Raw genomic sequence first — 23,418 nt, forward strand, 5'->3', positions numbered from 1 at the left:
CTCCAAGTGAAACACCCTTTTGCTAGTTTAACCTTAGGTTTGGAAATATAATCAACTAGACTGGTTTAAAGTATAAATTACAGCATTACCCTACAAAAATACCATGACTTTCATTTAAAAGGTCCTTTGTTTTTGCTGAAGATTAAAGTTCGGCTGCCCCTGTCTTTTTTCCTTGGAGGACACTCACACTTTGCTTCTCTTCCTGGCACCAACAGCGATGAGAATGGGCACCTGGCAGGGGGAAGTGTTGGCCGCATATCAAATGACGTGGCACTTTCACCCACCTGAATCAGTCTTCTCTGCCCTGGTCATTTAAGGTTTGATCAAGGGCTCTTAGGTGGATCCCGAGGAAAGTGAGGGTTAAAATAGAATCAATTATACCCCTTGTTCTTCTGAGAAGCCCATGCTTCCCTGACCCTGAGAACCAGGCCTGGGGCCAAACAAGGCGATCTAGCCTGGGCTCCGGCCAACCCACCCACCTGCTGCAAGTACTGGATGGCCTGGTTGTGGTTCTTCCTCAGCTGCTCAATCTGAGCAGTTTCCTCATACAGGCTGATCAGATCTGACGTCCTATGACTCTTGGCAGCAATCACATCGCCAATAGCCTTTTCAAAGTATGCCAGAGCTAGGTTCAGCCTGTGGATGGCCAAGGAGGCTCTGCAAGAAAAGGGATTAAAGTAGAACGTCACCGAGAGGCCACTTACTTTGCAGACACAAAAGGAAATGATTCCAAGAATTAAAGAATTTGGCCTTCACAAGCCCATCATCTTTGTAGCTGGCTCAAAACTCCAGCCTTGCTGTAATAAACTCCAATTATCCTGCATTTTACCCAACAGATTCCACTAATGACCACTCATTAAACCCATTACTATGTTGTGCTATTGTCTAATTTTTTAAAAAAGCAAATGGAAAAATGGCTTCCAGGAATTCACAAGATGGGATAATTTACCCATAAACATAGACTTTCTAAAATCAAAATAAAATTTTATTACCTCTGGTTCCCTCTCTTTCAGGCCAAAGAAAGTTTTTGCTTTGTTTTGTTCAATTTAATTTGGCCTATTCCTCCTCAGCTAAAAATGAGAGAGGATAGAAAAAAAAAATGTAAATATTCCATAAATTATAGTATATCGTACAATAAAATACTTCAGAGATATTAAAAGTCATGTTTTCTTTTTAGACAGATATAGGGAGATATTAAAAATATGCTAAAAGGAAAAAGATATAAAACCGTACTTCAAATGTGATCTATATAAAGATATAGTTATTGATATCCACATATATCTGTCCAAAATGTTCATAGCAGTTATGTCTGTGTGGTGAAATCACAATTGGCTTTTTTATTCTTCATACCTGTCTGTATTTTCAAATTTTCCACAACGAAGTTGGAAATATAATTTTTTTTAATGGGGATAAAACAGTATCTCTTTGAGGTTTATTTTTCCAGAGGCAGCAAGGCAAAATGAGAGCATGGATAGTTCAAAGCTGGTTCTAGTAGTTATTAGCTTTATCACATTCTACAAGCCTACAATTCCTTCTAAATAAAGCAATTGAGTATATCTATATTTCAAGGCTGCTGTGAAGAATATTAAGTGTAAAATCACCTAACATATAGCAGATATACAATCAATATTCCTTCTTCCTCACTCCAATCTTTGTATTCCTAAGTTGAATTAAAAATATATGTGTGAGTCAGGTGTGGTGGTATCTGCCTACAGTCTCTGCTTCTGAGGAGGTTGAATCCAGGAGTTCAAGGTTTCGGTGAGTTCTGATTGCACCCTGCACTCCAGCCTGAGTGACAGAGTGAAAAGCTATCTAAATGAAAATAATAGAAATACATATCCTTATTGGCTGTGGTGACGACTGAGTGAAATAAATTATGTAAAGCACTTAGACCAGTGTCTAGTATGTAGTTATACTTAGCAGGCACTCCAACGCTTAGAACAGGATATGCATCAATAAATACTGGAGAATGGATTAATAAAATGAGCACCAGAGTTTTTCTGAAAAAGGAATAAGGCTATCTTTCACATAAGGCAGAAGAAACTTTAGGCCCTATGTGACAGGAGTAGACATTCACCAGACTCTAATTTATGGCCCTATGGACTTAAGTCATAGTTTGATTTAGTTCTGGACATTCCAGCATCTCCCCATTTCCCATTTGACTTCTAGATTCATGGTTGTTTAGAGGAGGCAGACACGACACATGTATTTCATTTACTTGCCATTCAGTCATATACTGTACCATGCCAAGTGCTTACAGTTTTGGAAACAGATTGCTTTCAAGGATGTAGAGGTATTTGAAAAATCTAGGGTACAGTAAACTCTTTATTCTTTGTCTTCTAATAAGCTGATGGACCCACATTCATTTCTAAATATTCTGATTCTCAGAGGATCCCTAACTCAACAGCAAGACAGTTAAATCTTGTTCTGGCTTAAACAAATTCCATATGAACTTTGTTTTCATATGAAACAGAACTTTCCTTAAAAATGTACATGCTGTGTGTAGCCTTCACAGCTTCCAGTTGTCTTCATTACGTGTTCCTTCATCTAAAATGTCACATGTAGTGACAAAAATAGGTGGCAATTCAGAGAAAAACATAATCTTAGAGTAAGTTTGAGAGGCACGTATAAGCAAGACTAAGAGTTAATGAGTCCAGATCATGGATCCAACACTTACAAGCTGTGCTGTCTTGGACAATTCATTTAACCTTGGCTTCAGTCGCCTTGACCCCCCTTCAATAAAATAATAATCATACCAACTACCTCAATGGCTGTTGTGAGGATTAAATGGAACAGTACACAAAAAGCACAGTGTATGTGTTTGGTAAATATGAGCCTCTTTTATTATTATTTGAGTTTCTGGGTTTTTTTTGCTCTATATATTTTTCTCCCTTATATCACATAATTCCAGGACTCACTCATAAAAGCCTCAGCTTCTCCAAGCCCATATCTTACCTGCCCAAAGCAAGTGTTAGGTCTTTCTCAGAAACTTCTAATTCACAAACATCTCCTTTATATAATTCTTTCAGCTCCTTCATGTTTCTCTTTGCCTTCTGCAGGTTGAAATAGGCTTCTCTGCCAGTGAAATAGTCAAGGAAAATGCCAAGCACTCAAACAAACTGCCACCACACAGGAGTGGGTGATAAGGAAACAAAAGGGGCTCTTGGAAAAATGAAGCAATATTAAAAATGGGTACTTAACTATGTTCTCTATGTTAGGAAGGAAGAATGCTTTAGAAAAGGAACAGGGGCTTGGGTTTCCTGCGGTGGTTGCCTGAATCCAAGACTAAAATAGGTAGGGACTGTTTGCAGGAATGAACGGAAACTGTAAATTACACTCGATTTCCTTTAGAGGCATCTACTGCGTGACAACAGTTATTCATTCTTCCCAAGCCAGTTCCTGTGAATGGTAAAAGAGAGGAACTAATTATGCTGAAAGGAACTTTCTGGGTCATTTAGAAAGTCCAAGCAAAGTGGGTTTTTGGCCAGAAGCAAACAGCAGAAAAGCAAAAACCCCCTTAATTCCCAAACATTCTTCTATTTCCCACATTTTCAACAGTCCCCTGCTAAGGGTATTACAGAAGAAGGCCACATATCAGATTTTACAGGTTGAGCATTAGGACCAAAAAAGTAGACAGGGGAATGTGTAGAGAGGAGACTGGGGACACGTGGGCTCAAAGAGTGCTCATGGTGATTTGTGAGCATCAAATGCCCTTAACATCTTTCCAGTGGAGATGGTACAAAAGGTTGTCAAAATCCCAAGTTCTGAGGAAAGGCACCTATTAACAGTCCCCCTCTGGGGATTTGGAAAACTACTTGTTTTGTCTACTTTGCTTGGCCTCCAGCCTCATGGGCAGTATCCCCAAGAGCATTTCAAAAAACTAAAATGATCAAGAGTCAGCTTAATCAGTGGTTTTGGGCTACGTATTATAATCACTGGAGGGCTTTAAAAAACGTCAACGAACAGATGTGCCTCAGAGCTACTCAGTCAAAATCTTTGGGGTAGGAACAGATAGCAGAAATTCTTAAAGCTCCCCAGGGGATTAAAATGTGTAGCCTACTTTGCCAAATTGTGCTTTAAATTACCACCCATTCTCTCCATCCCTACATCACCACCACATCCTCATCCTCATTGCTAATACTGATTTTCTTGGGGGCTCAATGAAGAGCAGAACAGACTCAGAAAATCTTCGACTGGCTAGGTGATGTGTCGCTAATGAAACCCCTACCATGGCTCAATACAGAGCTTATATGAACAGACACAGGAAGAGAATACACACCCTTTAAGATGGAGAAGAAAGGATTGTGGAGGGCCTGGATGTTGGAATGTTGGAATAGATCTACAAGGCCTTGGTTCCATCTCCACCCTCCTGTATGAAATGACCCATCTGGCATGTGTGGCCTCTGGCCCCAAACACTAAATTCAACTGGGAAGGGAAGGATATCGGTTCTGCAGGAGCCAGGCCACCCCTAGAGTGTAGTACAGCATGACCAGAGCTTCCAGGATTTCCTCTTTCTCCTTATCTGAGGTCGTATTTGCCTTCCAGGTCAACAGTGTATTCTTAGCGGACACAGCATGTTTTTTGGCCTGAACTGGGAGGCCTAGGGGAGTTAAAGGGTGGGTAGCAAGAAAACAGACATTAAAAAGGCATGCTTCAGTCAAAAACATTCCTGGGAGGGGATAAAATGGACAGTGCAGTTATCATATGGCCTATAGTATTGGTTCCTAAATTTGACTGTGAATCAGAATTATCTGAAATGCTTGTAAAGAATATAGATTCCTGGGCCCCACCCAAGACCTACTGATTGGGGAATCTCTAGAGAAGTGGGGTCCAGGAATCTCTAATTTTAGTCTGTACCACAAGTGGTTCTTATTCAGCCCTCTCAACATTAACTTTCAGACCTCAGTTTGGAACTCAAGATAGAGACAGGAATTGAAGGTAAGTATCCTATTCCTGATTCTGCCACTAATGCCATGTGAACTTTCCAACCCACAAAGCTTCTCCATCCTCCAGTTGTTGAACAACAATAATAACTACAGAAGCTGCCCTTACCAAACACATGGAGATAGTCCAGGAACAAAGGAGGTTATGCCATAGAGTGCTGTGCATTGAGCTTTCAGAAAAGGCATTCTATAAATACAAGGGCTTATGAATGCAATTACTTCCATCTGGGGATTTTTTTTTTTTTCAATCTAAGATGAATCTGGTGATACTAATTGGTCACAAAACACCCATAAAAAGAATGCAATTGCTAAATGCAGTGAGGTCCCAAACTAAGAAGACAAAGGCAAGGCCAGACCCCAGCTAGACAGAACTGGTGGGGTTTTTCCCCTTTTCTTTCCTTTTCCTTTTCATTTATTGTTTGTTTGATTTTTTTAGATTAAAAAATACAAACCCTTGTGTCAAGGGCTGAGTTTCAATAGACTGAGGTGGGGGAGCTGCTCTGCTACATACAAAACCCTAAGCCAAAGGCAGGTCACCTAATGATTCAGCACCAGGTTCCCCTCAAATATGCATTGCATGAAGGGTAAAGGGGCAGCCCCCTTTCCAGCCACATCTCATTTCTTTTTCCCCTTGTTTTCTAACTAAAGGCTGGTATTCCTGGGCACTTAAATGAGCTGCTATTCGTCCAGTCAACAGAGGTAGACCTGGGAAGACTGAAAACAACGGGTAGGGTTCACTTTCAGTCCTATGTAGGCACCTACGGACTGGTAAGCATATTCACCCCTGCCAAGTGGGCTACCATGCCCCAAATCCTCACTTCATACCCCCTGCCCCAGTCCTGCTCAGCAAGCTGCCTTTGGCTCCTGAAGCCTAGTTTCTCTGAATAGGGGCAAGTCCATGGCAATAAGGATACATTTAAAAGTTTGTCTTTGATCCCTGCAGCCCTCATGTGTTCTAAGTGCACCTCCTGAATGAGTTACAGCAATGAAAGGGAACAAGTTCTTGGGTCCTTAGAACTAAGTTCTAGATTCTTGGGCACCACCCAAGACCTCCTGAGTGGGGGGAATCTCTAGGAGTAGGGTCCAAGAATCTCTAATTTTAATCCTGGGGCCCTGAGTGGGGTCCAGGAATCTAGAACTGTGTTCTAAGGACCTCCTGACTAAGTTACAGCAATGAAAGGGAACAGGGCCTTCCCTGGGAGAGTTCTAAAGGTGACCCAGGTTCCTTTTCCCTTTTGCAGCCATCGTCTAAGCAGCAGTGGTCAGAATGAAGTTCAATCCTTTTGTGATTTCTGACCAAAGCAAGAACCATAAAAACAATTTCAAATGCACCTTCTCAAATTCACAAGATTATGTGTTCCCTTCTTTCCAAAGAGCTGAGACAAAAGTACAATGCTTGATCCATGCCCCCTCAAAAGAATAATGAAGTTCAGATGGTGCAAGGACACTATAAAGGTCAGCAAACTGGCACAGTTAGTCACGTTTACCAGAAGAAATATAACATCAATACTGATAGGGCGCAGCGGGAAAAGGATAACGGCACAACTATCCACGTGGGCATCGACCCCACCAAGGCAGTTATCACTAGGCTAAACTGGAAAAGAAAAAAGATGCTTCAGTGGAAAGCCAAATCTTACTTAGCAGTAATGGAAAACGGTAGATATAAGAAAGAAACATTTGAGAAGATGCAGGGACAAAGTACCCCTAAATACACCTTTCACTAAAAACTGCAAAAATAAAAATAAAGGTGATCCAGAGTCAAGAAGTCTCTGCAGAACACTCAGAAATATCGGTTCTATAGGTCTCAAATGAAGAGAAAAATGGACTTTGGTGAAAGAGAGGGCTGTGTCCTAAGTTAAGAGTGACCTTCAAATTGCACTGTGCATTATAAGCACCCTGTTAAAATGCAGATTCCTGTACTGCACTTCCAGTAGTCACAGCTCACAAGTTCTGGGGTAAGAACCAAGAATACACATTTACAACAAGCAACCATGTTTCAGGTGGTAACCAAGGATTCTCATTTGTAAGAACTAATCTTGGTAATAACACAAGGTTGTATGAGGACCACACTTGAAGAAACACATAGTGAAATCTTTAAAAAAGAAGTAGGACTCATCTTGTTTTTCAAGAATGGATAGGATTTTTTACTGATACAAGGAGGGATTTCCACTTGGATTAAATAGCTTGAGGCCATGAAGACAGAAAAAGCAAGTGTGCGTATGTGTGTGTGCTACACTGGGGGATGAAATTGGGTGGATATAGGATTGTTAGGGAAGGAAAAAAGATGACTGAAGGGAAACTCTGAACTGAAAAACATATAAGCTATGCACTAAATATGTAAAAAGTCTTGGATGATGTCTTAATTTGTATGTGCTGTTAATAACAGAATACCTGAGACCAGGTAATTTATAAAGAACAGAAATTTCTCACAGTTCTGGAAGCTGAAAAGTGTAAGATGAAGACACCAGCTTCTTGCGAGGGACCTCTTGCTGTGTCCCACATATGATGAAAAGTTGAAGAGAATAAGGACCATACACCACAAAAAGCTGCTTTGGTAAGGGCCTTAATCCTATTGATGAGGGTGGAGCCCTCACAGCCTAATCAACTCTGAAAGGCCCCACCTCTTGATGCTATCACATTGGCAGCACCTGAACTCTGGAGAGGACATGCTCGGATCATAGCAGATGCCAAGATGAGGAGGTTGAATTTGATCTGTGAGGTAACAGGGAGTCTTCACAGGTCTTGAGGAAGAAGGCAGCATCACTACTTAGCTCACAGAAAACTCTGCTTCAGATACTGGAAGCCGAGATTGCCACTTTAGACCAAGAAAATAAAGTCAAAAATTGAGAGACTGTTTTGATCAAACAGGTCATTTTCCACAAGTAGGTGGGCCATTGGGAGTGTGTCACTAAGGGCTGTGAAAACCAAATTCAGACAGTTCGTAGGAAGAAGAAAGGTAAAACTGGAAGAGCTACTGAAAACCACCCCAAATCGGCAGACACCACTTCTGGGTTTGTGAATGGCAAATAAAACAACTACCACTCAAGAAAGTTGTTCTGAGGCTTCGCAAGCCTGCGCCCTCCCTGCCAAAGTATCCCACGCTGGTTGTGCAATTCCCAGGGGGAATACTTTCCCTGTCAGCTCACCAGCTAATTAATCATACAGTTCCTTGCTTTGAGATGACCAGGCCCCACATTGTGGGCCTTCTGATGGAAAAGCTGAGCCTAATGATACGTAAGCAAACTAAACGAGGATCTTAATTTAAAACAGTTTATTATATTTTAAGCCCTAAAGGGAAAAATCCACTTCTTTCACTTTCCCAGAATCCATTCTGATCTCCAAAGTGGAGTGTGTGAACTCTTACAGGTATGCAAGATGCCATAAGAGTGTGGGGAGGAAATCAAAACATCTCTATTTTTTTCATCTGAAGCCTTTTTCTATTTTTATAACTATTTATAAAATTACGCAACATCAATACTGTTGTACACAATCTATTTAAAATCTATGTATAAAGAGTAATTGTTTGCTCAAGTTTCTTTTAGTGATAAAGGAGCTGTCTCTTGAGTTTGGATACCACTGCTCTAAACAAATGTTTTTCCAACCTTTTCAAGTATGAAAGAGCTCTTTCAATATATTTTTTTAAAAATCACACTTGGATGATCCAACATAACGGAAGAGGAACAGCTCTGGAGTCCAGTTCCCAGTGAGAACAACACAGAGGGTGAGTGATCACCACATTTCCAAATGAATTTTTACTGCCTACAGACCAGGTGATTCCCAGGCGGAAAAGCACGAGTCACCAGCACGGCTGTTTCAGCCAGTGCAGCGGGTCTCCACATAAAAACTCACACAAATATGGGCATTGTTTCAACTGGCACCTGGAACGCCTGGGATACAGTCACTCATTCAACTGAAAAAAAGGGGACTGAAACAGGGAGCCAGGTGATCTGGCTCAGTGGGTCCCACCCCCACAAAGAACAGCAATCTGAAACGCTCTAGATTGAGAGTTTCACAGCAAACACAGCTCTGTGGGGGAAAGGGTGTTGGCCATTACCGAGGCAGTCCGCCATTACTGAAGCAGTCTGCCATTATGGAGGCAGTCTGCCATTACAGAGACAGTCTGCCATTACTGAGGCAGACCGCCCTTACTGAGGCAATTCTAACTATACCTCTATAAACAAAACTGCAAGGAAGTTCACACAGCAGCTGGGCAGAGCCCATGGAAGCTCAGAAACACCTCTGCTGGCAGACTGTGAGTAGGCTACCTCCTTGCTGGGCACAGCATCCCTAAAAAAAGGCAGCAGCATGTTAGGAACTTATAAATAAAGCCCCACCTTCCCAGGATGGAGGAACTTGGAAAAAAAGGTGGTTATAAGTTCCACTGCAGCAGACTTAAATGTACCTGCCCAGCAGCTCTGAATGGAACAATGAAGCTCACAGCTCAGCATTTGAGCTCCTATAAGGAACATACTGTCTCCTCAAGTAGCTCCCCAACCCCCATATATCCAAAACAACACCTCATAAAGAAGAGCTCAGGCTGATATCTGGCAAGTATCCTTCTGGGACAAAGATAACAGAAGAAAAAACTGGCAGCAACCCTTACTATTCTGCAGCCACTGCAGGTGATCCCCAGGCAAGCGGGTCTAGAGTGGACCTCCAGCAGTCCTACAGCAGAGGGGCCTAACTGTTAGAAGGAAAACTAAAAATCAGAAAGAAATAACTTCATCATTAACAAAAAGGACATCCACTCAGAGACCCCATATGAAAGTCACCAACTACAAAGACCACAGGTAGATAAATCCACAAAGATGGGAAGAAACCAGCACAAAAAGGATGAAAACACCCCAAAGCAGAATGCCTCTCCTCCTCCAAGGGATCACAACTCCTCACCAGCAAGGGAACAAAGCTGGATGGAGAATGAGTCTGATGAATTGACAGAAACAGGCTTCAGAAGGTGGGTAACAACAAACTTCTCTGAGCTAAAAGAACATGTTCTAACCCAATGCAAAGAAACTAAGAAGTTTGAAAAAAGGTTTGATGAAATGCTAAGAGAATAAACAGCTAAGAGAAGAATATAAATGAATTGATGGAGCTGAAAAACACAACATGAGAACTTTGCAAAGCATAACCAAGTTTCTCTAGCCAAATTAACCAAGCAGAAGAAAGGATATCAGAGATGGAAGATCAACTCAATGAAATGAAATGAGGAGGCAAGATTAGAGAAAAAAGAGTAAAAAGAAATGAACAAAGCCTCCAAGAAATGTGGGATTATGTGAAAAGATCTAATCTATGTTTGATAGGTGTACCTGAATGTGATGGAGAGAATGAATTCAAGGTGGAAAACACTCTTCAGGATATTATCCAGGAGAAATACCCCAACCTAGCAAGGCAGGCCAATATTCAAGTCCAGGAAATACAGAGAACACCACAAAGATATTCCTCAAGAAGAGCGACCCCAAGGCACCTAATTGTCAGATTCACCAGGGTTGAAATGAAGGAAAAAATGCTAAGGGCAGCCAGAGAGAAAGGTCAAGTCACCCACAAAAGGAAGCCCATCAGACTCACAGTGGATCTCTCAGCAGAAACCCTACAGGCCAGAAGAGAGTAGGGGCCAACATTCAACATCCTTAAAGAAAATAACTTGCAACCTAGAATTTCAAAGCCAGCCAAACTAAGCTTCATAAGTGAAGGAGAAATAAAACCCTTTATGAACAAGCAGTTGCTCAGAGATTTCATCACCACCAGGCCTGCCTTACAAGAGCTCCAGAAAGAAGCACTAAACATAGAATGGAACAACCAGTACCCGCCACTCCAAAAACATACCAAATGAAAAAGAGCATTGACACAATGAAGAGACTGTGTCAACTAAGGGGCAAAACAACCAGGTAGCATCAAAATGGCAGGATCAAATTCACACATAAGAATATTAACCTCAAATGTTAATGGGCTATATGCCCCAATCAAAAGACACAGACTGGCAAATTGGATATAAAGTCAAAACCCATTGGTGTGCTGTATCTAGGAAACCCATCTCACATGCAAGCATACACATAGGCTCAAAATAAAGTGATGGTGGAAGATTTAACAGGCAAATGGAGAGAAAAAAATAAAGTAGGAGTTGCAATCCTAGTCTCTGATAAAATAGACTTTAAACCAACAAAGATCAAAAGAGACAAAGAATGGCATATATAAAGGTAAAAGGATCAATACAATAAGAAGAGCTAACAGTCCTAAATATATGCACACCCAATATAGGAGCACCCAGATACATAAAGCAAGTTCTTAATGACCTACAAAGAGACTTAGACTCCCACACCATAGTAGTGGGAGATTTTAACACTCCACTGTCAATATTAGACAGATCAATAAGACAGAAAATTAACAAGGATATCCAGTACTTGAACTCAGATTTGGACCAAGCAAACCTAATAGACATTTATACAACTCTCCACCCCAAATCCACAGAATATACATTCTTCTCAGCACCACATCACACCTACTCTAAAAGTAACTACATAATTGAAAGTACATCACTCCTCAGCAAATGAAAAAGAATGGAAATAATAACAAACAGTCTCGCAGACCACAGTGCAATCAAATTATAACTCCGGATTAGGAAACTAACTCAGAACCACACAACTTCATGGAAACTGAACAACTGGCTCTTGAATGTTGACGGAGTAAACAATGAAATGAAGGCAGAAATGAAAATGTTATTTGAAAGCAATGAGAATGAAGACACAACAAACCAGAATCTCTGGGACACATTTAAAACAGTGTCTAGGAGAAAATTTAGAGCAATAAATGCCCACATAAGCAGCAAGGAAAGATCTAGAATTGACACCCAATCATCAAAATTCAAAGAGCTAGAGGAGCAAGATTAAAAAACTCAAAAGCTAGCAGAAGACAAGAAATAACTAAGATCAGAGCAGAACTGAAGGAGATAGAGATACAAAAAACCCTATAGAAAATTAATAAATCAATGACCTGGTTTTTTGAAAAGATCAATAAAATAGACTGATAGCCAGATTAACAAAAAAAGAAAAGAGAGAAGAATCAAATAGATGCAATAAAAAAATGATTAAGGGGATATCACCACTAATTCCACAGAAATACAAGCTACCATCAGAGATTACTACAAACAACTCTATGCATATAAACCAGTAAACCTGGAATATATGAATAAATTCCTGGACACTTGCACCCTCCCAAGCCTAAACCCGCAAGAAGTCATAAACCTGAATAGACAAATAAAAAGGGCTGAAGTTGAAGCAGCAATAACCTACCAACCAAAAAAACCCAAGGTCCAGATGGGTTCACAGCCAAATTCTACCAGACATACAAAGAGGAGCTGGTACCACTCCTTCTGAAACTATTCCAAACAATCCAAAAAAGGGAATCCTTCCCAAATCATTTTATGAGACCAACATCAGCCTGATACCAAAACCCAGCAGAGACTCAACAAGAAAACAAAACTTCAGGCCAATATCCATGATGAAAATAGATGCAAAAATCTTCAATAAAATGCTGGCAAACCGATTGCAACAGAACATCAAAAAGCTTATCCATCATGATCAAGTAGGCTTCATCCCAGGGTTGCAAGGCTGGTTCAACACACGCAAGCCTAAAAACGTAATTCACCACATAAACAGAACCAAAGACAAAAACCACATGATTATCTCAACAGATGCAGAGAAGGCCTTTGACAAAATTCCACAGCCCTTTATGCTGAAAACTCTCAATAAACTAGGTATCAACAGAATGTATCTCAAAATAATAAAAGCTATTTACAACAAACCTACAGTCAATATCATACTGAATGGGTAAAACCTGGAAGCATTCCCTTTGAAATCTGGCACTAGACAAGGATGCCCTTTCTCACCACTCCTATTCAATACAGTATTGGAAGTTCTAGCCAGAACAATCAGGCAAGAAAAAGAAATAAACGGTATTCGATTAGGAAAGGAGGAAGTCAAATTGTCTCTATTTGCAGATGACATGATTGTATATTTAGAAGACCCCATCATCTCTCACCCCAAAATCTCCTGAAACTGATAAGCAACTTCAGCAAAGTCTCAGGATACAAAATCAATGTGCAAAAATCACAAGCATTCCTATATACCAATAACTTAAAGAGAGCCAAATTAAGAGCAAACTGCCATTCACAATTGCTACAAAGAGAATAAAATACCTAGGAATACAACTAACAAGGAACGTAAAGGACCTCTTCAAGGAGAACTACAAACCACTGCTCAAGGAAATAAGAGAGGACACAAACATATGGAAAAACATCCCATGGTCATAGTTAGAAAGAGTCAATATTGTGAAAATGGCCATACTGCCCAAAGCAATTTATAGATTCAATGCTACCCCATCAAGTTACCTATGACCCTCTTCACAGAACTGGAAAAAAACATCTTAAACTTCATATGGAACCAAAAGGGGGCCTGCATAGCCAAGTCAGTTCTAAGCAAAAAGAACAAAGCTGGAGGCATCATGCTACCTGACTTCAAACCATACTACAAGGCTACAGTAATTAAAGCAGCATGGTACTGGTACAAAAACAGAGATATAGACCAATGGAACAGAACAGAGGCCTCGGAGGCAATGCCACACATCTACAACCACCTGATCTTTGACAAACCTCACAAAAACAAGCAATGGGGAAAGGATTTCCTGTTTTATAAATGGTGTTAGGAAAACTGGCCACGTGCAGAAAGCAGAAACTGGACCTCTTCCTGAAACCTTACACTAAAATTAACTCCAGATGGATTAAAGACTTAAACATAACACCATAAAAACCCTAGAAGAAAACCTAGGCAAAACTATTCAGGACATAGGCATAGGCAAGGACTTCATGACTAAAACACCAAAAGCACTGGCAACTAAAGCCAAAATAGACAAATGGGATCTAATTAAACTCCAGAGCTCTGCACAGCAAAAGAAACAATCATTAGAGTGAACCAGCAACCAACAGAATGGGAAAAAATTCTTGCAATCTACCCATCTGACAAAGGGCTAATATCCAGAATCTACAAAGAACTAAAACAGATTTACATGAAAAAAATAAACAAACCCATTCAAAAGTGGGTGAAGGACATGAACAGACACTTTTCAAAAGAAGACATATATGAGGCCAACAAACATATGAAAAAATGCTCATCATCACTGGTCATTAGAGAAATGCAAATCAAAACCACATTGAGATATCATCTCACACCAGTTAGAATGGTGATCATTTAAAAATCTGGAGACAACTGATGCTGGAGAGGATGTGGAGAAATAGGAACACTTTTACACTGTTGGTGGGAGTGTAAATTAGTTCAACCATTGTGGAAGACTGTGTGGCGATTCCTCAAGGACTTAAAAATAGAAATTCCATTTGATCCAGCAATCCTATTACTGGGTATATATCTAAAGGATTATAAATCATTCTATCATAAAGACACATGCACACATATGTTCACTGCAGTACTGTTTACAAGAGCAAAGACCTGGAACCAGTCCAAATGCCCATCAATGACAGACAGGGAAAATGTGGCACATATACACCATGGAATACTATGCAGCCATAAAAAAATGATGAGTTCATGTCGTTTGTAGGGACATGGCTGAACCTGGAAACTGCCATTCTCAGCAAACTGACACAAGAACAGAAAATCAAACACCACATGTTCTCACTCATAGGCAGGTACTGAACAATGAGAACACATGGACACAGGGAGGGGAGCATCACACACTGGGGTCTGTTGGGGGGAACTAGGGTAGGGACAGTGGAGGATAGGAAGTTAGGAAGGGATAACATGGGGAGAAATGCCAGACATAGGTGATGGGGATGGAGGCAGCAAACCACATTGCCATATATGTACCTATGCAACAATCCTGCATGTTCTTCACATGTACCCCAGAACCTAAAGTGCGATAAAATATACATATATATTTTTTAAAAGAACAGCCATTAGTAATGCAACAACAACAACAACAAATCACATGGCTTTCTCCACTTGTAATAATTATTTTCATAGCATATACTACTTAAGAAAATTCATAATGAAAAAAGTATTATGAATTCAGTATCAGTAACATTTTGAAATAAATTTACATTTACTAATTCTAAGTGCATCTTCTTTCATGTAAAAAGAACACTCTGTATATAAGATTTACGACTGTTTATATCTATGAAGCATGCTTCATAGACCAAGTCACTTTTCTGTATCTGTCCTCCCAAGGCAAGGATACCATTCTTCTCCCTGCACTGACGGTATAGCAATTTTTGAGGTACATGTCAGAGGGGCAGCAAGGCCTGCTTCTGGGGCCCAAGATTCAGAAATTACAAGGGAATATTGATGAGTTGGCAAAATGAGTCCAAAGATTGTCTAACAAATATATTGACCATTTTGCTTTAGTTTGGGTTGGGATTCTATCATTGATGTCTCCTACACTGAATCAGGCCAGAGAAAATCTGCTCAGAGCTACCCAATATTTGCAGGTTGCTGTCACCAGAAAGCAGTCACCTTTGATCATCATCTATATTTAAGCAGTTACTGTGGCACAGTGATTAAAAGAGCAGGGTCTAGAGCCAGACTTTCCAGGTACAAATCTCAGCTTAGCCATTTACTACTATCCTTGTGACTTGAACAAGTTACTTTATCTGTGCCTGTTTATTCAAGTACAAAATGGTAATAAAACTGTATCTTATAGAGTTGTTACAAGGATTAATTTAATACAAAAAGGATTAAATAGTGCTTGAATGAAGTGAGTTTGAAGAAATATTAGCCATTATTATTACCAAGGTCCATTTCTCTTACCATATTTGTACTCATTTTGAACATTTTTGATAGTGCTGCTTACAGAATCTTTGTAAAAGCCCTGCGTTCTGAAATGCAGACTCACTTCAGGTAGGTATCGGGCTTCTTGTGGGTCAGATTACTTGGTTTTTATAATTCCCTGTTGTTTCTTTACCAGTTTTTGTATCTTTGTTTTAACCAACTAGACAAAGAAGGCAGAGTTCATGATTAGGCTTCTTTTGCTGGATTTTGCAACGTTTGTAACAGAGCCCCAATACCTGAAAGATTCTCAGTAATAATAGGCTGACTAAATTATTGTTTCATTAATAAGCAGAATTTCAGAAAACTGCTTATCCATGTTACTGTATTTTCCTTCCTGAACACTTGAAAACAGTTCACCACTAGGTACCAAACTACCCTGGTCATCTCTGCCTGCCCTTTCTCAGCTGCTGGATCACTGGGCTCTTTAGGATCATCACCAGGGCAGTGGGCTATAGAGAGACTTTTAGAGTCACTTGTTCTGTTTAACCAGCCAAACGATTTTTATACACTCTGTTTTACAAAAGCCTCACATTCTCTTGTGAATCCCATTTCATCAATTACTCCATTAGAAAATCTTTAAACCCTCTCTTCCAACTGGCTCCTTCCTCTTTGCCTAAAATCTGACTGAATCTCCTTCTCTTGTAAAATCATCTTCACTTGACTTTTCTGCCTTTTCTATCTACCCTCCTATTTCCCTTCATTCCTTCATACTATGGAGTATGCAGAATACATAGTCGAGCAGCCTATTGGTCCCTATTCCTTCCCTTCATCCCTGGGATCTGGCTTCTCCTCCAACCATTGTGGGGAAACTGTTCTTCTGAGGTCCCCTCAAAAACATCCTAATAAATGAATCCAACCACAGTGTTTCAGTATGCACTTCACTGCAGCATCAAGACACCCTTACCTGTTTGGCTCCCAAGGCACTGCACCGACTTGCTTCTCCTTTATAAATAAACCTTCTGGAATTGATTCTTTGCTAACTCTTTATCAAGGTCCTTTGTTCTCTATCATCAATGTGTCAATTTTCCAAGTCTTTGTGTTTCTTCCACTTCTCTCTTTCCCTCTTGGAAGTTTTATCAACTCCTATTACTTCAACTGTAGCCTTCATGCTTATAATTTACCATTTTCCCTCTTTAGTTCTGGTCTCAAATATTCCTCTATGCATAAGCCTTTCCTTCTGTCCTCCCAAGTTCTGGTCCCAAATTTCCAGCTCAAGTGAAAATGTATTGCAGGTTAAGTATCCCTTATCCAAAATGCTTGGGACCAGAAGTGTTTCAGATTTCAGATATTTTTCTGGATGGGGGCATTTTGGGATTATTTGCAGATAACCAGTCGAACATCTCTAAAATCTGAAAATCTGAAATCCAAAATGTTCCTTATGAGCATTTCATTTAAAGCGTCACAACAGCACTCAAAAAGTTTTAGATTTTGCAGCATTTTAGATTTCAGATTTTCAGATTAGCAACTTGGATTCTCTATTGTGATTCAAAATCAATACATCAAGAACTGGACTCAGCATTCCTCTCCCAGTCCACTTCCTTCCTGACCTACTTCTCTCTGAAAATGGCAATTTCAGGGGCCCGAAACATCACGATCATCGTTGGGCCTCACTTTCACTCAACCCTAAATCGAACACCATGTCCTGCAGACTCCTCCTTCATGATGTCTGTCTTTTTATAATTTTTGAATAGGTAACATAGTTCTATAGTTGAAAAGTTAAAAATTATATGAAAAAGTAAACATTGAGAGGTCTCACTTCCAATCCCATTCCCTTTTTTCCCAACCACCCTCTAAGTAACTTTTTTTGTTTCATTCTTGTGGTACCCTTCAGTGTTCCTTTATTTAAAAATAAGCATACATTGCCATTTCTTACTCCCTCTTACACAAAAAAGGAGGCATATTATAAACACCATACTGCATTGTGCATTCTCTTTTCCCTAAAGATGTATCCAAGAGATCTTTCCCTAGAAGGACATAGATACAGAAAGATACAGATATTCTTTTTTAAAACTGCATATATCCCACTGTGTGTATGTACTAGTTTCCTATTGATGGATACTTGCTTGTTTCCAATCTTTTACTATCATGAACAATGCTGCAAAGAATAATCTTGTCCATATGTTATCAGTGTGTATTTAGGAAAGATTCCAAGAAGTGGGTTTCTGGTTTAACAATAAATGTGTCTGTCTTTCGTAGACTCTTGAATCCTTACCTTCTCACCCATTTTCTCTGTCAGCCTAATTTTAGACCTAGATGACTGAGATGGCTTCTCTTCTATCACTGCTAGATTAACCTTACCAAAAGCACACTTTGATATTTTTATCATCCTGCTGGAAAATCTCTAATAGTGCTTCTCGCCTATAAAACACATGACAAATTCCTTAGCCTGTATTTAAAACCACACCATAGCCTGCCCAATGTACCCTTCTCCTTTTTAGGTTCATCTCACCAGTCCTAACCTTGACCAGACAAGGCTGCTTACTGCTGCTCCACAGACATTGCACTTTCCTTCCTCATGCCTTGGCCCACACCTTCCTCTTCATCAGAAATGCTTGCCCCTTATTCCACCTACTCAAACCCTACTCCTTTTTTACAACCCTTGAATCTATTATCTCAGCCAGAAATGATTTCACCCAATCTTCCCTAAGCCCGTTATTTAAATCAATTACATGGCATTTACCTTATAATGCCTTCCCTCATAGTTATGTCTCCAGGTAGTTCACCTTCTACACTCAGTTGTAAAATCTTTGAGGGCTTTTTTATGTTACATTTCCCAAAGTGTTCACGGCATTTCTCATATACAAGTTTCTCACTAAATACTCACTGAGTGACTGTTTATTGAGAGAAATCAGTGTTTGGCTGCTGGAAAAGGCTCAGAGTGAAATGAGGAAAGCAGGGTTGATGACTATAAAACACGTATGGGTGCAGTGAAGCATGAACACACACAGACATACACACACATCCGCCTACACAGGAGGCCAGCTCATATATTCTGTCCACTTTAAAGCAGTTAAGGATGAATGACACCACCAAGCACAGCTGAGCAAGCACTTCATCTCTCTTGAAGATCTGCCATTTTTCAAAGCCTTACTTATTTTATTCCATGGACCAGACACTAAAAAAGTTTAAGTGAAGAAACTGAAATAAAAGCTTAAGTGAAGAAACCAAATTATGACTGAAATAAGGGGCACTGGGCTATTCTCAAAGAAAGCTTACAGTCATAACCTATTCTAAAGAAAACTCTAGGCTGGTGTCAGAAAATCTGAGTTCAAGTCTAGCCTCCAATATACCACGTGGGTACTTCATCCTGACCAGCAGACTGTTTTTCCCATCTAGGAAAAACAAAAAAACTCTTTCGAACAGGAAAACTTGTTTCTCCTCCAACTTATCGCCTCAACTTAGTTCTCTATTCATGCAGCAAGAAAAACCTTGAGTTAGAGAGAAAAGGATTTATCATGATCTTTTGTGATATAACCTGTTTACTTATCTTGACTTAACTTGGAATCTAATTGGAAAAGCAAAACTCAAAGGCAGTTTGTGGCTCATTATGGAAGGAGTTGATTTTAGAAAATCTAGGCCAACCTCCTTCTAGACCTACCCTAGTCATCTTCAATGCAAGACAGAAAAGGCAGCATCTGGCCCTGCTCTAGGCTCAGAGAAATCTCCGGTTCAAATGCCTTCCTCTCCAGTTCAAGTTCATCACCTCAAATAGACTCCCAAGGAGTGTACTTATCTCTGCCAAACCAAGTTGCAATGACCTATCAGCTGCCAAATCCATGGGTCTTTCCTCAGCCTTTACCTTATTTGACCTTACTCCACCATCTGAACTGCTGAAACCACACTGCACTTCTTTTCAAAACCCTCTCTCCTCCCTTGGCTTCCATGACACGGCTCCTCCTGAGTCTTCTATTTCCTTTGCTGGCCCCTTTTTCCCTTCCTCATTCCTAAAGCTCTTGCTCTCCAGTCTTCAGTCCTCTGTTCTCTTCCCCTCTCTGTCACCCAGGCTGGAGTACAGTGGTGTGATCTCAGCTCACGGCAACCTCCACCTCCCAGGGTTCAAGCAGTTCTTTTGCCTCAGCCTCCCAAGTAGCTAGGACTACAGGCATACACCACTACATTTGGCTAATTTTTTTATTTTTAGTAGCGACGGGGTTTCACTATGTTGAGCAAGCTGTTCTTGAACTCTTGACCTCAAGTGATCCACCTGCCTCAGCATCCCAAAGTGCTGGGATTACAGGCATGAGCCACCACACCCAGCCTCTACACACTACTTTTGATCAAGCTCATCTACTCCTTTGGCCTCAACGGGTTTCTATGTGCTCATCTCTCCCAAACTAACATTTTTCCTGAGCTCTAGACCTGGTTTCAGTTGTCTACTGAACATTTCAGTTGCCTACCAATGCTCTAGACCCGCTTTCAGTTGCCTACTGAACAGATGTGATCCAGCCTGTCAGAAACCAAACTCAGAGGCTTCTTCCCCCTTCCTCCATGATATGGTTTGGCCATGTTCCCACCCAAATCTCATCTTGAATTGTAGTTCCCATAATCCCCATATGTCATGGGAGGTAATTGAATCATGGGGGCAGGGTTTTCCCATGGTGTTCTTGTGACAGTGAGTAAGTCTCATGAGATCTGATGGTTTTATAAAGGACAGTTCTCCTGCATACTCTTTTGCCTGCTGCCATGTTAGACATGCCTTTGCTCCTCCTCGTCCTTCCACCATGATTGTGAGGCCTCCCAAGCCATGTGCAACTGTGAATCCATTAAACTTCTTTTTCTTTATAAATGACAGTCTTGAGTATGTCTTTATTAGCAGTATGAGAACAGACTAATACACTCCACCACTTGGTCTTTCCCTTTAATTATCTATTTCAGTTAATTGTCCAGGTCATGCCTGCTTCAACTTCAACTCTTCCCTGTCCTTCCCACTCCATACTGAATGGGCCACTAAATGTCACCAATTCTACATTTTAGGTTATCTTTTCTGCATTCCTACGGCCATAGCCAATGCCCTCATCAACTCTCATCTGGGCAGGCTAATGGCCTAACTGGTCTTCACCTCTTCTTTCTCTACCAGTCCAACCCATCCTTGAGTCTCATTTTATAACACAAGCTTGATTATTGGCACCTCACTTCACCTTTTAATAACTCGCCAAACTCGCTGGTTCCTGGGCCCAAATTACCTTTTCACTCATGCTTGGAAATCCAGCATGAGCTGTCTGTCCTAAGGTATCTTCTCTCTTATCTTAACCTCCTGGATCTACAAAGAAGCTACAATATTCTGTGTAAGGAGTTTTATATAGAGTGCCCTCCTCTCACTTCCTATGCCTTAGATCAACACATATAAAGGACCAACTTTGTACTCTCTACTTCTCCCCTCAAAAATCTACTTGGGGGCCAGGTGCCATGGCTCATGCCTATAATCCCAGCACTTTGGGAGGCTGAGGTGGGGGGATCACCTGAGGCCAGGAGTCTGAGATCAGCCTGGTCAACATAGCAAGACCCCATCTCTACAAAATAAAAATATAAAAAATAAAAAAATCTAGTTGATAAACCTATTCTCATCCTTCAAAGACAGGACAAATATTACTTTCTCTCTGCAGCCTTTCCTGACTTTCCTCAATGGCAAAACCACTGAACTGCCTCATTTGTCAAACTCCTCAGTTTGTTCCTACCTCTAGAATGGTATCTATCATAAGACCCCTGTATGTCCTAGAGCATAGGGACCACCAGTATTGATTTATGTATCCCAGCATTGAGCGCAAGTACCACCAGGCTTATAACAAGAACTCTGTAAGTACTGAAGTAGCAAATCACTAAATTTGACTTTTAATCATTAAGGTAGCAAGTTTTTGAGAAAATCGGTCTCAGGGGAATAGAGAGATTTCAATTAAGGAAGGATGGAACCCCTAGGGGAAGATCCTTCCTGCTGACTCTCAAATCTCACAGAGGTGGCTGCCTGCTCTGCCAGTAAGTAAGGACGTTCTCCTCTCCCTAGCCACAGCACCTTCTTTCGGAACACAACACATGTGTTCTTAAAGCATAAAAGGGCCTCACTGTGCCCCACTGTGCCCCACAGCATCAGTGTCCTAATGCTGTGATGTTGGTTACTCGTGATCCTGCCACATCAATGAAGAATCTAAAGTTGCATGAAAAACAAATGGGTATAAAAGGGCCTACAGAGCCCTAAGAAGAATATATTTTGGGATTAATAATTGAGAAGTGAATTCAATTTTAATTTTTTCAAAAGCTTTGCTTTCTGATATCTAGCCTCATTATGGCCCAAGAATATTGCTTTGCTTATCCTGTAGCCTTCAAATCACTTAAGCCCATAAAGCACTTAATTTGTATTACAAATTAGGCCCCGCTTCAGACTGAGGTCCCTGAAGTACTTGGACAAGCCCTAGGCCAGTGGTTCAGTTCTAAGCAGTAATATGCTGATCCATATTGTGTACAAGGGACTGCTCTAGATCAACTGAGACCAGTCCCTCCCCTGAGGGAGCTTCGATGTCAGAGGCAGAAGCATTTAAAGCATATATGAGCACAGTACAATGATTTCCACGGTAGAAATGTATGCAGTCCACACAAGGGGACATGTCTGGTCAAGGAACAGAGAGCCTTGAGCTGGCTATATCCCTGGCTCCAGAAATGTGCTCTCTCCTCAGTGTATCACCCAGTATTTATTCAGCCTCTATTACAAAGTTTCTACTCTCATGGAACTTTCACTTGGGTTCCAGTTTTAGCAAATAGATTCCTGTCTTATTCCCTTACACTAGAGTACCTTCCAGAAGTACCGTTTCTCTAGGATGAGGGCCCTCCTTACCTTTCACTAAGCCAAACCTTCCAGGAACTTGGAAGTTCTAACTTTGGAATTTAAGTCCCATTATTGGGTCTGCCTCCCTGATGCTGAGTGTACATCCCTGCCTGTCCTTCTCCTACTGTCCTATGGCTAGAACCCCGGATACTGTCTTTGCCCTCTGTGCCCCAGTGTCCTCATCCATAAACTGAGGACAATAACAGTATCTCCCTCCAAGGAATATTGTGAGGACTAATGAGACTAGTTTGCCACATGCTAAATACTCGATAACTCAGGATCATCACTATCTTTATTACTAAGATCCTTGTCACACTGTCTTCCTCATCCATGGACTTTCCTTCCTGGTAATGTGTGAATTAGGGGCAAGAAGGGGCCCTCCTAGTCATGCCCACCCTCACTGAAGTTGTGGGGGCTCAGTTCAGCCTTCAAAGGCTGTCCACCCAAACCCAGCTGGGGAAACCAAGTACCTCTCAATGTCAAGTAGCCATAGGCTAGCTTGGTCACAGCTCGTGCACATTTCCAGTGATGGTCCCCAAAAATAATCCGAGAAAGGATGACACATCGAATCAGCTCCTTGTTTGCTTGAGTATTCTGTAGGTTACAGAAATGATTATATTTTTTGGAAAGGAGGAGAAGTCTCTAGCTCATGGACTTGTCACTGGAACACAGGACTGAATTTACCTGTCATCTTCTTTCTCTTCTTTTTTCTTCTCATCCTGTGTCCAATTCATCAGGTCTGATTGGATCCACATTCCCCCTAAATCCTAAAACAAAGCTCTTCTCCTCATTTCTGCCATGAGTACCTAGTCCAGGCCACCTTCACCTTTT

The 23,418-nt window shown here is 40.8% G+C and overlaps 1 protein-coding gene across 2 annotated transcripts in view; it reads right to left on the minus strand.

The window, feature by feature from the left end:
- TTC23L (tetratricopeptide repeat domain 23 like) overlaps positions 1 to 23,418 on the minus strand; it is a 59,847-nt gene that overhangs the window by 26,161 nt on the left and 10,268 nt on the right. For both annotated transcript variants that reach the window (XM_010336686.3, XM_010336685.3), the window contains exons 4-7: positions 23,058 to 23,181; positions 4,445 to 4,601; positions 2,956 to 3,081; positions 480 to 657 (exon numbers count right to left, since the gene is read on the minus strand). In XM_010336686.3, the coding sequence (XP_010334988.2) occupies positions 480 to 657; positions 2,956 to 3,081; positions 4,445 to 4,601; positions 23,058 to 23,181 (585 nt within the window). The remainder of the gene's footprint in view (positions 1 to 479; positions 658 to 2,955; positions 3,082 to 4,444; positions 4,602 to 23,057; positions 23,182 to 23,418) is intronic.

The sequence above is a fragment of the Saimiri boliviensis genome, chromosome 1 (assembly GCF_048565385.1).
Source record: "Saimiri boliviensis isolate mSaiBol1 chromosome 1, mSaiBol1.pri, whole genome shotgun sequence".
NCBI lineage: Eukaryota > Metazoa > Chordata > Mammalia > Primates > Cebidae > Saimiri > Saimiri boliviensis.